Raw genomic sequence first — 14845 nt, 5'->3', positions numbered from 1 at the left:
TGCTGGCATTATCCACTGTAGGCAGGAACAGTTTGCAAAATAAAGTTTCAAAATAGGCTCTGTTAAAGCAAAAACATCTAATTGCACATCTAGAATAATCTGTCAGGGAGAAAAGAAGCAATTTACACATAGCTGTTTGGGCAGCTTTATGCAGATGGGTGAGCTCAGAGAGGAGACTTGTGTGACAGAAATTGATTGACAAGAAGAGTTGAATAGACTGACCATGGAAGTGGTGGAGTCACCATCCCTGGAACTGTTCAAGAGAAGGGCTAGTTAAGGCACTGAGGGACAGGAGCACTAGTGAACATGGTGGCAATAGGTTGATGGTTGGACAAGATGATCCTAACTTTCCTAACCAGGTATTTTTCTTAGGACTGACCCAAATGAAGCAGTATGTTTTCATGTCTTCCTTCTCTTTCCTTGCAGAGGGGTTCATGGCCACTTCAATGGGCAGCGCCCATGGGCACTGGCGGATGAATGCCTTGTGGACCTGATGGCTGAGTTGGTTGGTAGGTGTGAACTGCAGAGAAAACTTTCTCTAGAAATGGAAACAAATTTCTTTTAAGATGGAAAGCCTTTAAGCTCTTTATTCCTTGTATTCTTTCATGTTGAAGTAGTTTTTTCTGATTGCCTAGTACATGGAGTAACACTTTGTTTTAAGGCTGCAAGTGATTTAAGAGATGAATGTAGGCAATAATATACGAGCATATGCATATCACGGATCTAATTGCAGCAAAGGGTTTCTTGGAGCCTCTTAAGCCAATTGGTCTAACATGTGAAGTCCTTTCAAAGGGCACTTGGCATTACAGACTCTGATCCTCCCTCCTAGAAGTGAACTAGTGAACTTTCCCTTTTGAGAAATGATTTCTACCTAGACATTTTCTGCTTTTCCTCTTTTCCTCATCACTAAATCCAGCCTCATATTTGAGAACTGCTTATGTCAATGAAGCAAGTAATTGGGGCAGGACCTGCTATTTGTAAGTTCCCATTACCCTACTGTACTCCTTGAGGAGTCCAAGTGCTGCAGGACGTGGGCAGTAAATGCAGCTGGTTATTCTGGAGATTGAAAAGTAGCCCTGGAGACTTCTCCTGGTGAGTTTGCCAGCCACAAAAGCAGTCGTCTGAGTCTGAATGCAAATTTCCTCTATTGCTTTTTATTCTGGCCTGTGTGCTGTTGCTGAAATAACCTTTCACTGGGATTTTGCTAAGATTTGTTGCTATCAGAAGGGGGAGGAGAGATGTTACTGACACAGTCTGTCTCAGACCCTTTTTCTCCCCAGTCCTTACAGCTGCTGTCAAGGTTAGGTTAGGAGATTCTATTAAGATTTGTCCAGTATTTCAATTTATTTGTTGAGCTTAATTGTCAATATTGATCACTTTAACCAAATTATCATGTGTTCATTTATGCCTTCTGTAAGGATAAAATATTACTATTGTTGACCATTCGTATGCTAGATATTGTCTTGTGTAATTTCTTCTCCAAGTCTAGACAAGAGCTCAATGAGAAAGGTGTGTTTTTCTCCTTCAGGCAAAGCTAATGGATTCTGAACAGCAGGAAAGGGAGACATTAAAGAATGTTTAATGACAAGCGTACTTATAAATTTATTTTATTCCTAAAGCAAATAAAGAGAACATGTGCCAACTTTGACTTCTCTGTGAAGTTTCAAAATCAGTAGAATTTTGGAAACTATTATTGGAGAGGAACAAGTACTGGAAAACATTTCTATACTTGGCCTATCTGTTACGTAAGTGACAAGATTATATAAATATTGGTGAGGCTATGTTGAGCATCATTGTGCTGTGTGGACCAATCCCATTTGCCGAATGAAATGAAAACCAAAATGCAGATCTGTTCTGTCTTCCTGTATGTTGTTTTTGGCACTTGTTGCTGTAGTACCTAGTATTCCCAAGGAAGTGAAGAAATTGCTTTATTTTTTGCTTTCACAATGTTCAAGGGCAAGCTCAGTGTACATGTATCTGGTAACTATCACAGAATACAGAAACGTTAGATTATAAAGGGGAAGTATGTTGAAATGCTGGACGTAGATGACTTAGGGATTTCTCTAGTTTGACCACTCTTCCCTGGCAAGTTGATGCTTTTGTTCTTTAGGTGTTGTACTGGGGAGCTGTGGGCAGGTGAGAAATGTGATCAGTCACATAACTACTTTGATGTATAAGAGGGGCTTTTCAGTTGTAAACCTTGAACTTCAGTAACTGGAGGGCACTATGAATGCCTCATTATTCATCAGATCTGAATGATATCATGATATCATGAATGTGTGCCATGGATGTGTTCCCAAAATGGGGCTCCTGATCACCTGGTGGGGTGCAGGAGTGAGCTGGGCATTGACCCCCCACAGGTGCCAGCTTCAATTTGGCACAGTTTTAGTTTAATGTCACTGCAGAAAGCTAGGAGTCAGCTGGGGGTCTTCTCCCCTTCTTCCATCTGTGATGTTGAGGCTGCCAGCTCAGTGCATTTTATTTGTTTATTTAAAAAAATATTTGAGGTGCAAGAATAGGGAAATGAGTTTTACTTAAATTTTCTCTAATTTCCTATCAGCCTCCCTATTTTTCTTTCCTTTTCCAAACTCCGTGTGACACAGATGCTTTTCATACCAAATGGACCAAACTACTTGGAACTTATTACAACAGCTTGTTTCATTTTAGAGTGTATAACTCTCTCTCTCTCTAAATATATATTTTCTATGAAAATTATGATGACTGAGGCCACCCTACTGTTGACCTATTATAGTTTTAAAACACTTCAGTGGGAAGCTTTTTGTCGTTCTATTGTTTTCCTCAGCAGTATAGTCAAGATTATCATTCTGGATTTTGTCCTCCAGAACTTTCTCAGATGTGTTTAATTAAAAAATGGAAGAAGTTTTAGGCTGAAATCTGATCTGCACATCAGCAGGTTTTTATTTATATAATATCCTTACAGCATTTTTCAGAACCTATGGAAGCAATCCTTTGGAGGTAAACAAATTAATATTTTCCAAATAATAGATGCATTGTAAAAAGGGCATTAACCCATTAACCTGTCTATATCAGTAAAAAGATAAAGAGAATAAAAATAATATATTTTTAGGAGGAAAATATTTTTAGCAGGAAATATATTATGCTGTTATTTATTACTATGTACTGTCTTCCAGCAAAATGCAGTATATGATTTGAGTGAATTTGGATTTCTCTTTATAGTGATTTTGATGTAAGAATATAAACATAATTTTATGCTGTTTTTATTCCGTATTTAATATGTTATGGGAAAGAGGAATTGTCAGTTCTCACTCTAAGTGGTAGTGAGTGGAAAATATTTATTCAGGAATGGGCTAAAGACTGTAAAATATCTCTGCCCATCTAATGGTTTATAGTGCTGTAACATCTTGCTTATTAAGTGCGGCCCCATTTTCTTGTTCAATGAAAGTTACAGTAGTAAATATGTTGTGAAATGCAGAGTCAAGGTCAGTGGAGGCCAGAGCTTTTTTCCACCCTCACACCAAGCAGCCTAACGCAATGCCGGTAATCTCAGCTGCTCCTACCAGACTTTATTAAAACATTACAACCTTGGCAGGATCACCTTCCGATGGAACAAGATAAACTGTGTGGCTGCTGCTCCACGATGTGCTCAGACAGGTCTCTGTTGAGGGAAGACTGAACACCGAGCAGATTTGTAGTGACTTTGAGTGATAAGGAGTATTTGAAATAAGCAAACCGCTTATAAAATGGGAGCCTTTAGTCTTTGTTTTCAATCACTTCACAGAATGCTTTTTACTTATTCTGCTGTGGATCAATCTCCTGCTGCAGACAGAGGGGAGAAAGATGGCAGTGCCTGCCTAACACAATCATAATTGTCTCTGAAGTTGTCTTTTGCAAATGCTGCTTCCTTTTATTAAAGAGGAGATTTATCAAGCAGAACATACAGGTTTTAGCCTGTCTTGGAGATATGGTATAAAGTTAGGAAAGAAAGCAAGCAAACATAATTTTGTCTCCTGTGTGCTGGGTCTTTGAATATTGTAATAGGTTAATTGGATCACAGAAAGGTTGTTTTCTGAAAACAGAGCAGGTTATAAGGGGTAACAGTTTTCCAATGACACGGATGAGGTTTGTTTTGTGGGCATGAAATTCAATAATGGAAAGCTTTTAATAAATATATAATTTACAGAAGACAAATGTAGTGTCATATTTAATTTGGGATGCTAGCATGCAGCTAAAAGTGATCTACGGATTAACCATTAGTTTGATATGGGAGTGGTGCAGTGAGCAAAGGATTGCTCATGCAGAATTTGCTGTGAAAAACATAGATTTCTTGGAAAGAGCAGAGATAGACAGGAAAGCACCATTTTTGATTTTATTTTTTTCCTAGCCTCAAGAGTTCCATAGAAACATTAAGGCTGCAGATAACACTGTTTTGAGCTGCAATCACTGACTAGCTGTCTTTGTATCTGCAGTAGAATGGGCACAAGGTGACCTCTTCCAGCAGCAGAGAGCTTGTGGATGCAGTGCTATCAGAGGGAAAAAATATCAGAGGAGAGCAGTTTAAGTGATGAAAAATCTTGTTTTTCTTGCTCAAGAGCTAGGTTCACTTGTATTTCTTCTCACAAACTCCAAGTTCCTCATGTTTGGAGGAGGGAAATTAGAACAACTTTTATTCCTCCTGGATCATCCTCTGAACAGGTCCTTAGGACTCACTGACAGCTATCAGCAGGTCTTGTTGTTCAATGATTTTCAATTTTAAATAATTTTAAATAATTTTAAAGATTTCAGCAACACAAAGAAGGCCATTGAATCTCTCAATCAAGGTGGTTCTTGGCTTTTCCTGTGATGGCAGAAGCTTAGACCTGCACAGCAAGGATTTAGGAATAAACTCTTCTTTTTCACAGATTTCCATGATCTTTGATTAAGTTTCCATTTATTGAGCTTAGCCCATGACTGTGTCTCTTTCCAAGGTTGGTATAGTTGTAGCTCAGGGAAGCCACACCACTTGTGATATAGTGGGACTGTCTCTCCTTTGTTGATTAGGGGCCAGGACACGAGAAAGACAGGATTTGCTTCTCCTTTTCTTGCTGCTCCCCTTCTTCTTTTTGCCCCAACATGTTTTTCTTTCCTCTTTCTCCATCAGAGTGGCTGCTGCCCTCCCTGCCTGCTTGAGCTTGCCTTCATCTCTCCCTCTCTTCAGTCTCTTTCCACCTTCAGCAAACTCCATTGATGGGTGATGACTACAGCAATGTGCACAAGCCTATCTTCCTTCCCAGCTGAAGAAAACTCTGAAAGCACTGATTTGTCAAGGGTGAATTACTACTTTTCAACAACAGACATCAGGCAAAACAGAAAGAAATAGGAATTGATTTTCTCCATATCTCAACACAGTACTTTGCCTTAGAGTCCCTCATCCTGCCTGAAACCTTTCACCAGTGGTTGATAAAGGTTTGAGAATTTGTTGCTTAATACTCTGTAATAACAATTAGTTGTTACTCCATTAGCTCTGTCTGTGATTAACTGTGGCCAAAAGGCATCTGTTATTCCCCTCCCTAGAGCTATGTAGCTATGGCTGCTTCCTGTTAAGTTGCCACATTAATAATGGCCTGTTATATTCATTAGGCCATTTTGGCTTGTTTTTTTAATTAGAGATGAGGTTTATGTTGACATCACAGCTACCACCTACGACAGATTATTGTCTCAATATGTTTTCTTACTTGTTTTACAGATAAACTAATGACAAAAATAAGTCTGAAATCTTACTTTACGTATAGGCTTATGACCTGAATTTTGTTTGAGGTATTAATGGCAATAAATCTGCTAGTGGTTTGCCAAGAAATGGAAATACTTCATTGCTTTTTGTTTTTCTGTGGCTGACCTGAAAAAGAAATATTTTCCTGCTAGTGTGGTGTAGTGAGTCAGACAAGAAATCTTTTTCCTTCTCTGTGATGACATCTCAAACATTTGTTTACTTTCCTGTCTTTAGAGAAACACTGACTGAAAACATTTTTCTTATTTTATTTTCTCAACACTTCACAAGGTTTCTCAGAAATTATGAATCAAATCCAAAACAGTATATACATTTTTTTTATTTCAGGTGCCCAAAGACAGGAAGTAGCCTTAATGAATGGACTAACTGTTAACTTGCATCTCCTGATGGTATGTCTTCATGAGTTTTATCTGATATGTCGACAAATGTTTTTTCCTTTATTTATGAATGGCTGTGACAAATATGCTTTTCTTAATGTAAGTAAACTGTTTTGTGGGGATCTCATTAAGGCAACACCAGGCAAATGCTAAACTTTCCTTAAGCCCTTGAAATAGTATCTTGAGCTCCACTTGAACAGAAAAGCTGGACAGAAAGGTGATTTCAAGGAACAGGTTGCCCAGGGAAGTGGTAGTGTCACCATCTCTGAAGGTGTTTAAGGGAAGCGTAAATGTAGTATTCCAGAACATGATTTACTGGACAGTATTGGTGGTAGATGGAGGTTCTTTCCAACCTTAATAATTGTATGACTTCATAAAGTTTGAGCTTTTCTCACATGTGCTGTCCTCAGAGAGCAAATCAGAATATTAATTGATGGCAATTAAACATCCTAAATAGCTGCTCAACTCTGGATTCCATGCCAAATTTGAGAGCTAAAGAAAGACAAGACCAAAGAGTAAAGATGGAGCAGTAATGTCTATTAAATTTCAAATCATTATTTAAGTCCTGAATTTTATATAACTACAAAATGCAAAACATCTGTTTGTTGGTTTTATGACACCGTGGCCCTAAACGTGATTTCCTTTTAAGTAGCTCCCTCAACAGTTATATCCATGGTTCTTCAGTGATTCCAAAGTTTGCATCAAATGAATGATCACATGAGGTTTTGTGTGGTCAACATGTAGAATAAACGTATTAGCATTTAGATCTTGTCTGTAACGTATCTCTGAATTTCTCAAATTAAGGCACCTGAAGCAGGGCAGGGTGGGGCTATGTATTAGCTAATTGACCTAATTGCTTTGCTGAGAATTAGGTGTAATGCAGCTAGAAATCGAGTAAACAGCCCAGATTGAGCCCTGTGGAACTGTCTCTACACCTCTATCATGAACAAGAGGGTTCCTAAGTCTGCTCCTACTCCTCCTCTTGATGATGATGAGTAGGAAAGGCAATTCCCCTGAAGATGCTGAGATGGGTGAGAATGAGGTCTTTACAGAAAGCTTGGTCCTTTCATTCAGCTTGTTTCAGAGGCAATGGTTTGATAGCTAATGTTTTAGAGCTGAGATGGAAATGCAGCTCTTTTGTGCTGTTTGCTATTCTTCAGAAGGGAGATGGGGCTGGGCGAAATCCAGACTTTTCCCTGTCTGCAGTCAAATCTTTGCTGTTGATTCTTGTAAGAGCAAGTTTTCACTATTGGATTTTTCATGACCTTCATTGTGAATCTATGAAATACAGTATTATAATGTTCTCCTACTTTGAAAAATGTTATATGGACAGAGAAATATTTGTGATTTCTGGGGATTCTCTGTAGTCTGCGTGAAAGTAAAACAGTCTTTATTAAGTTACATGCTGGGAGCATCTCTGCTGAGGTACATTTCAACATATCTTTTTTTTTTTTTTGTTCCTAACAGCTATCTTTCTTTAAGCCTACTCCAACACGCTATAAAATTCTTCTAGAAGCCAAAGCCTTTCCCTCTGACCATGTAAGAAATTAATATTTTACCATATTTGTATTATTAATCATATTTTTCCAAAGAATATTAGTAGCCTGATTTGAATATTTATTAGCTCATCTTGTCCAAGTAACGTTACAATAAAAAAATCTGTCAGAAGCTTTTGAGCTAAGCATATTTTACAGATCGTAACTTTATTCCTTTTGTTCAAATAAAAAATGTTACAAGAGGAAAAGATTGAATGGGCACATTGATTTATTAGTCTTTTTAAAGACATCGAGCAAACTACTGGCCTAAATCAACTCGAGTTGTAAATGTTTTATTAATTCTTGTTGCTGTTTTACTTTATGAAACCAAATCAATACAAATTCACGGCATTAACACTTATGTATCCCCAGACAGAGATGGAAATGTTTGTTCTTAGCACTTTGGATTACTAGTTCAAACATAATTTGTCTGCTATAAAATGAGATGCAATTGTCCATGCATCATAGCTTACAGAAAATTAATCTTTGCATTTGTGACCCACTGCTACTTTATCATCAGCTCCGTAAACTCATGGAAATTGGTAACAAATTTGATTTCTAAGGTGTGATAGACACGACTCAAACTACTTCCAAGTTTATTTGTGTTGAAGAAGGCAGCACAACTGTATAAACTTCAAATTGCCTTTATTTCAAACAAAGGCAATTTCACGCTAATCTTGCATTTCTTCCAGGTGCACTTGTACGCTGGGACTCCATCTTTTTAAATTTCTATGGTGCTTCAGTAATACTCAGTGCAACTCCTGTCACTTCGGTTCTTGTCATGTAATTTTAATCTATTTCATGGTACTACTTGATAATTTTTATGCTATCTCCAGAACCATTATTTACTGATTTAAAATATCAGTGTGTAAGAATTTAGAACTCTCATTTCCTCCTGGCTGTGCAGCACATGAGGGTAAGTAACATGGGTAAGAACATGTGCCAGTCAGACCTGTTTGCATGGAAAGCAGTGCACATGTGACAGCTTGGGAGTTGGCATGTGCCAAGCAACGTGCATACCCATGGCCCAGGTTTAGCAGAATGAGCTATAGATTGTGCTGCTGTGATTTCACTGGACCATTATCTGTGAAGGTTTTGTTTGCTGACATGTGGCAAAATGCATCTTTTGCCTTGTTTCCAACCTCATTCTGCTCCATGAGCCTATCCTACAGAATTTAGGCTTTGACTTTGTCCTTGCTGTCTGATGTGAATTAAAATTCTGATCTTTTCAACCCGAAGGAAATCTAGAATGTTTTCAGAAAAGTCAGATTAGGCTTCAAGCATTAATTTTAGTGAAAGGCAAGCATCTGAATTGCTTTTCTGAAGTTCTGCTGTGCTTGGCTTTTTTTTTTTTTTCCTTTAGTTGCTTTACCATGTACTTAGGCTAATGTGCTCTGCATGAAAATCTCTTGCAGTATGCTGTTGAGTCCCAGCTTCGATTTCATGGACTCGATGTGGAGAAAAGCATGCTCATGCTGCGGCCACGGGAGGTTGGTGAGATGCACGTCAGCTCTCCTTGCTAGTCCTAAGGCAGAAGTGGATCTCATATGAGAGAAGGCATATGTTTTCAAATATTCTAGCAGCTGCCTGCAGAAGTTATAGTCCCATGTTCCCTATAATGCTTTTACAGTATTTGGGCAAATTTACACAAGTTTAATGTATATTTAGGTAGAATTTCAGTTTTATGATCAGAATTACAATTGTCTGATTCAACTGGTGCATTTGCCTTAAAAATGTGGCTTCCCCCCCTACCCCAACCCTATTTTTTCCTATTTGCAGAAAGCTAACAGCATCCTGAGAGAACTGCAAAATGGAACAGTTCATTGAGAAACACTAATGTCCTTTTAGTGTCCTAAGGTAAAAGATTGCCATAACATGAGCAGCACTGTGCCTTTATCTGCACAGGCTAAGGAAGAGGTCTGCTTTGAATAATATGCAGCACAGAGTAATTTGAAAGATTGCCTTGCTTCAGTGTTGCAGTATTAAGAACTCTGCCACCTAACTATAAACTGGTGGTGACCTTTTGCTTCTGAAATCTGAATCATCTTGTAAGTAAAGAGCCCACTACTGAATGCTGATAGATGTGCAAGAATGGTTGAGATAACAGCAGTTTGCAATACTTGCAATTCAACAATCTTGTCCCAGCTCTTTTCAGTAACAAGTCTAATTTAATTCTAGCTTTTCACTGCCTAATTGATCCCTAGGTGCTGGTATGTTTTACACAATCCCTTGCTAGGAAGACAGAAGGAGGACAGGATAGTTGCTTTCCTGTAAAGAATTGAGAATGCGAGACTTTTTGTTAAAGTTCTTTTACGTGTAATGACCCCATGTTTGGGGATTGTTGCGCTTTGATGATGCGAGACTTATTGTTTTTGAAACAGAAATATAGCAAACTTATAATGGTTTCCTCTGGGATATGAAGTTTATCAAAAAAGTATAGGACGAAACTGTTAGACAGCTTTAAGCCTTGTGAATGTCACAAATTTCAGATATTTAAAAATAACCATATATGCTGGCTTGTAAATTAAAGCTGTCTGAAATATTAGAGTACGAAACATGCTAAAATATGAAGTGAATAGACATTTAAAAACTGGCACTTTCGAGATAAGTTTGCTAATTTTCTTTTTTGAAGTAACTCTACTCATAGGCTACTTCATGGCTCTACCTTTGTATATCATTACTGTGCTAAGGATTTGCTTTTGATCTCCTTATGCAAGCAGCATGGCTTGTGGTAAAATATAGATTACGAAATCAGAAATGACAGTTTCATTACTGCCAAAGTTGATGTAAAATGTGTGTTTTAACTTTGTTTTAGGGGGAGGAGACCTTGAGGATTGAAGATATTCTTGCTGTGATTGAAGAGGAAGGGGACTCTATTGCTGTTGTTCTGTTCAGTGGGGTGCAGTACTACACAGGCCAGCTGTTTGACATCCCTAGAATAACAAAAGCTGGCCAAAAAAAGGTAGGATTGCTCCAAGACCAGCCTAAATGTATATATAGTGAAATATTTTTGATTTCCTCTTTCTGTGGAACAAACTGGAGCGTATGTGGAAAGCTGTGGGACTCTGATAAAACGTAAAAGCATGCTGTGCACAGATCGTTTGGGGACTGAGTGCTGTGGGAAGAAAGAGGGCTCAGAGAGCCGATTTTATAGGTGGGTCTTAAAGTATGTGAGGAGATAATGGAGATTATTCATGACTTGACTTCTACCTGGCTTTCCCTTAAGGATAGAATTCTAAGAGGTTCAGTGCAGTAGAGGGGGAGGAGGAAATCATAGCTTCTGTCTCTCTTTAAAGATTAATTTGTGCTAGATTTCTCCTCGTTTGGCAGACTTCGGTAGTTTTCCCTCTTTCCCTGTGGCCTCACTTCAGCAGTGTTCACCCCTAAGGCAGGTGAGCTCCCACACAGCCAGCACTGCTCCAACCCCACTGCTCACTTTTCCAGAGATGAACGCATCAGCATCACAAGATGACTGTGTTTTAGTGATGGCCTTAGGAACTTGCAGACAGTGTGCTCCGTGGGCATAGCTGCAAAACTTCTTTAACCATCTCAATTGCCTCAGGAATCCAAGAGAAAACAGTTTTTAATCAAGTCTTCTACTCTCCAGGAAGTTTCCAGGCTTTGCATAGGGGCACTCTTTTAGTAGATGTACCTTTTATCTAATTGAAGATTAAACCACTCACAGGTGAATTTATTTAGTATCACTGTGCTTTTGCAAAGCAGTAAATTATTTACAATTAGATGTTTTAACTCTGGAGATGTTCCTGTCTCGTGTCAGAGTGTGTCTTCCGTAGCTGTAGTTTTGGCTGTGGGCGTTTCTCTGGAGGTCAAGGGAGTAAGCAGCTGGGCTCTGAAAAATGACGGTAAAGAGCAGAGCAGGTATGAGAAGAGCAGGTACAGGGACTGTGGATTATTAAAAAGAGTGGGGTTCTGACTGAACAGCACTTGATGACAGAATTGGTCCTGAACATAATATAAAACAGCACCAACCTGCGACACAGATGTAGAGAGCCAAGGAAGAAGGAAATTAAGGCAATCAGCTGCGGGGGCAAGCAGGTCTGTGCATCAGCTCCAAGTAGCTCTAAAAACAACACCTTTGTGGTGCCTTCCTCTTTCAGTGTTTTTCTGAAGGTAAGCAGTTAGAAGGATGGACTGCAACATCTGAAGGGCAGACAGGTGATTGATGGGGTGATGCCAGCCAGTGCATTGCTCACTCATGCTCTCTGTCGCAGCAGAACTTTTTGCTCATCTACTTACACCCACATACAAACCATGCCTCCAAATCCACTCTGTGAAGGGTCTGAAAAATCTGATATCTCTCTTCACTATAAACATGAACAATTTGGAAAAATCTCTTTACATTCTCTCTTATAGATGCCCACTGGACTATGAGCATGCATTTCAAGGAGCAGAAGCTCTGTGGCTTCAGTGAAAGCTATGAACTAATTCAGTGACATGCTGAGACATGTTCCAGGGGAAAAATAGTCAGTGATAGTTTGTTCATACAGAGCAAAAATGGGCTTGATGGTTATATTGCTTGAGAGGATAACCAGGATGTGTTATAGAGAGCTTAACATTTCCATAAGGCTGTGCAAGTCAAAATACTAATTCAAGCAGGAGGGTGCGTGGGCTGCTGTGTCCCTATGAATGCTTCTGAATGAATGTAGGCATAAATTGTGCACGCAAGTAATTAACCTGTTCATGGATAGTGTGTTGGACTGGGAAGCGAGTACATTCATGACCTGGGATGTTATTGTATTTAAAGAAAAGTAATAAAGTCTGTAGAAGTGCTTGAGTGCCTAGATAGCCTTAAAAGCAAAGTATAAGGCAGCTCTTGTTTTTCAGCCACTGTCAGATACATTCAGCTCCACATCCTTACGGATTCTGCCTCTGGGCTAAGTGATGTTTATATGTTTATACAAAACTAGTTTTTAACATACAGTTTCACCACACTTAAACAATCAGCATACTGCAAATATTTACTTGAGCAGCTATTAAATCAGCAATTCATGGAGAGTTTGCTGTGTTAATAGTGGTAAGTTGTTTTCCTGTAAGCTGCTGCTTCTTGATTTTGGAGATTCTGGTTACTGAAGGGAAAATGCTGGGTCCTCAAACACAATTGGCTCCTCTCCTCAGTTCCCAGGTCAGAACTGATGTTAGGAGCTGATGTTGGGCCAGAGGAGAGCAAGGAACAACTGCTGACCCAGCTGTACAGAGAGGAGGAGATGTGATGAAAAGGAAACAGCCTTTGCTGCTTGAGAAATTTGAGTTCAGATGATTAACCTGGATTGGATTTAATCCAGTGCTTTTGGTCCTCAATTTTGAAACAAGTAGAACTTGAAATGCAGTGTCAACTAGAACAATTCTTGATTATGTTGGACAGTGAGGCTACTGAGATGTCAACCATCTAGGGAGATTCCAGGTACTTATGATAAGCTGCTATTTTATTGTATTTTTTTTCACAAGGGCTTTTCCATATGTTGTTTGAGGAAGTACTTTGCTTTTATTTTATTGTCTTTTTCCTCTTTTATGGACCAGTTAGGGAATATTATGAGAACTTAGGATCCAGTATTCTCCCTGAGTTGAAGAGGTATTGTTTATCATGCAGGTGTTTCAGTGTCTCAAAAGGTCAACTTGATGTCTCAAAGGGAAATTCCAGTGCCATGCAGCAGATCAAGCAGAGCTAGATACATGTGATAAAACTGCCTGATAGGATTAGTCATTAGCATCCATGTAATGTCTATAGGTTTCTTTTCTGTACAGTACTTATCCCTGGGCTGACAGGCTTTCAGAACTTGAAGACCATTTCTTCTTCAAGAGATTCTGGACCTGATGAAACCAGCAGTGGTTAGAATGACTGTCTCATACGTGACATTAACATAGAACAGCTGAAGTCCTTTAAAATGTGCATTAAAAAAGGCTTTGCCTGAGAAGTCATGTTGACAGCAGAAATACAAGGCTCTCCTTAGTGGAATTGAAGAGTAGTGAATGGTCCCATGCTCCTGAGCATAAGCAGTGAAACTGTGCAGAGCTGACAACAAGAAATTGGGAAGACAATATGAGACAGTGTCATTTGAGAAGAGGGGGAAGAATATCACTAGTCAACTGGTGTGGCTGAGGGGAAAAAAACGTCCTACGGATGGTCTTAATTATTGTAATGGACAATTGAAATAAAGTCCTGCAGTGCTTTACCCCATCAGGGCTTAGCTAGAGGTCTGAGCCACAAGCTCTGGAGGTCTGGAAAATGTCCTAGGATCCTTGAGGTCAATCATTTATGAATTAAGTTACCAATTTCCTTTTACATTTTTTAAGCCAATTTCGTAAGTTCTCTACGTAAGCTAAGATTCTTCCCAGAGTGAAAGCTCTGCACATAGACAGCTTCATTAAGTCATTAAATATTAAATGAACTAAATTAAGCTTGAAAAATTACCTCAGGCTATTTTTCCATCTTAGGTCTCTCAGATAAATCAAAATTACAGCGTATTGTGCTAGAGACCCATCAGCAGGCTGAAAGAGGATGTAACAGTTTTTCTTGTTCCACATTTCTGTGCTTGCTGTAGAGGTTGCAGGAGATTTAGTTGTTTTATTCCTCTGCAAGCAAAGAAATGGCTGACTTCTAGGAGACTGCCTTTCAAATATGATTTTCATTTTATAAGTTACATTGTACTTTTCACTGTCTCTGTACAGTATGTAAAGTATTTTAATCTCTTGAGTCCCAGTAGGAGGAGATTTAAGATCCTTCATCTTCATTTCTTTTCCCGTCTCGCTCTAAATGTCCCAGCTTTGCTTGTGTGAGGCTGTCATTTCTCTCCGTCTCTCCAAATGTCATTGTCCATGCTGAGTTGTTACCTGCTGGTTATCAGCAGCTACCCAGACACGTTGCAGGAATGACTTTTAGATGTTAAAATAAAACGGAAGAGGCAGGGGAGTGCTTGCGTCCTTTGCTTTGCCCATAACAGATGGAGAGCTCTGCTTTCCCTGTGCCTGGGGAAGTGACGTTCCCACGCAGTCCCTGCTCTGCGTGGTGTGTGCAGGGAGAGCTGTTTCAGTTTGTTTTACTTCTTCCATGAAATCTGTGTGGCTAAACATTTGCTGTTCATGCGACTCGTGCCAGACGCCTTCCTAGGAAAGCCAAGCAGCATCATCGTTTTTGGGGATGACAACTTGAGCAAAACATGAATGGGATT

The 14845-nt window shown here is 39.2% G+C and overlaps 1 protein-coding gene across 4 annotated transcripts in view; it reads left to right on the top strand.

The window, feature by feature from the left end:
- KYNU (kynureninase) overlaps window positions 1-14845 on the top strand; it is a 55200-nt gene that overhangs the window by 15052 nt on the left and 25303 nt on the right. For 3 of the 4 annotated variants that reach the window (XM_042877716.1, XM_042877715.1, XM_042877713.1), the window contains exons 4-8: window positions 427-509; window positions 6074-6135; window positions 7591-7662; window positions 9074-9148; window positions 10474-10620. In XM_042877716.1, coding sequence (XP_042733650.1) covers window positions 427-509; window positions 6074-6135; window positions 7591-7662; window positions 9074-9148; window positions 10474-10620 — 439 coding nt within the window. The remainder of the gene's footprint in view (window positions 1-426; window positions 510-6073; window positions 6136-7590; window positions 7663-9073; window positions 9149-10473; window positions 10621-14845) is intronic. The other variant, XM_042877714.1, reaches the window with a different exon arrangement.

This window comes from Lagopus leucura, unplaced genomic scaffold, assembly GCF_019238085.1.
Source record: "Lagopus leucura isolate 7727_CA_CO unplaced genomic scaffold, USGS_WTPT01 Super-Scaffold_100019, whole genome shotgun sequence".
NCBI lineage: Eukaryota > Metazoa > Chordata > Aves > Galliformes > Phasianidae > Lagopus > Lagopus leucura.
This window is presented reverse-complemented; position numbering and strand designations above follow the sequence as displayed.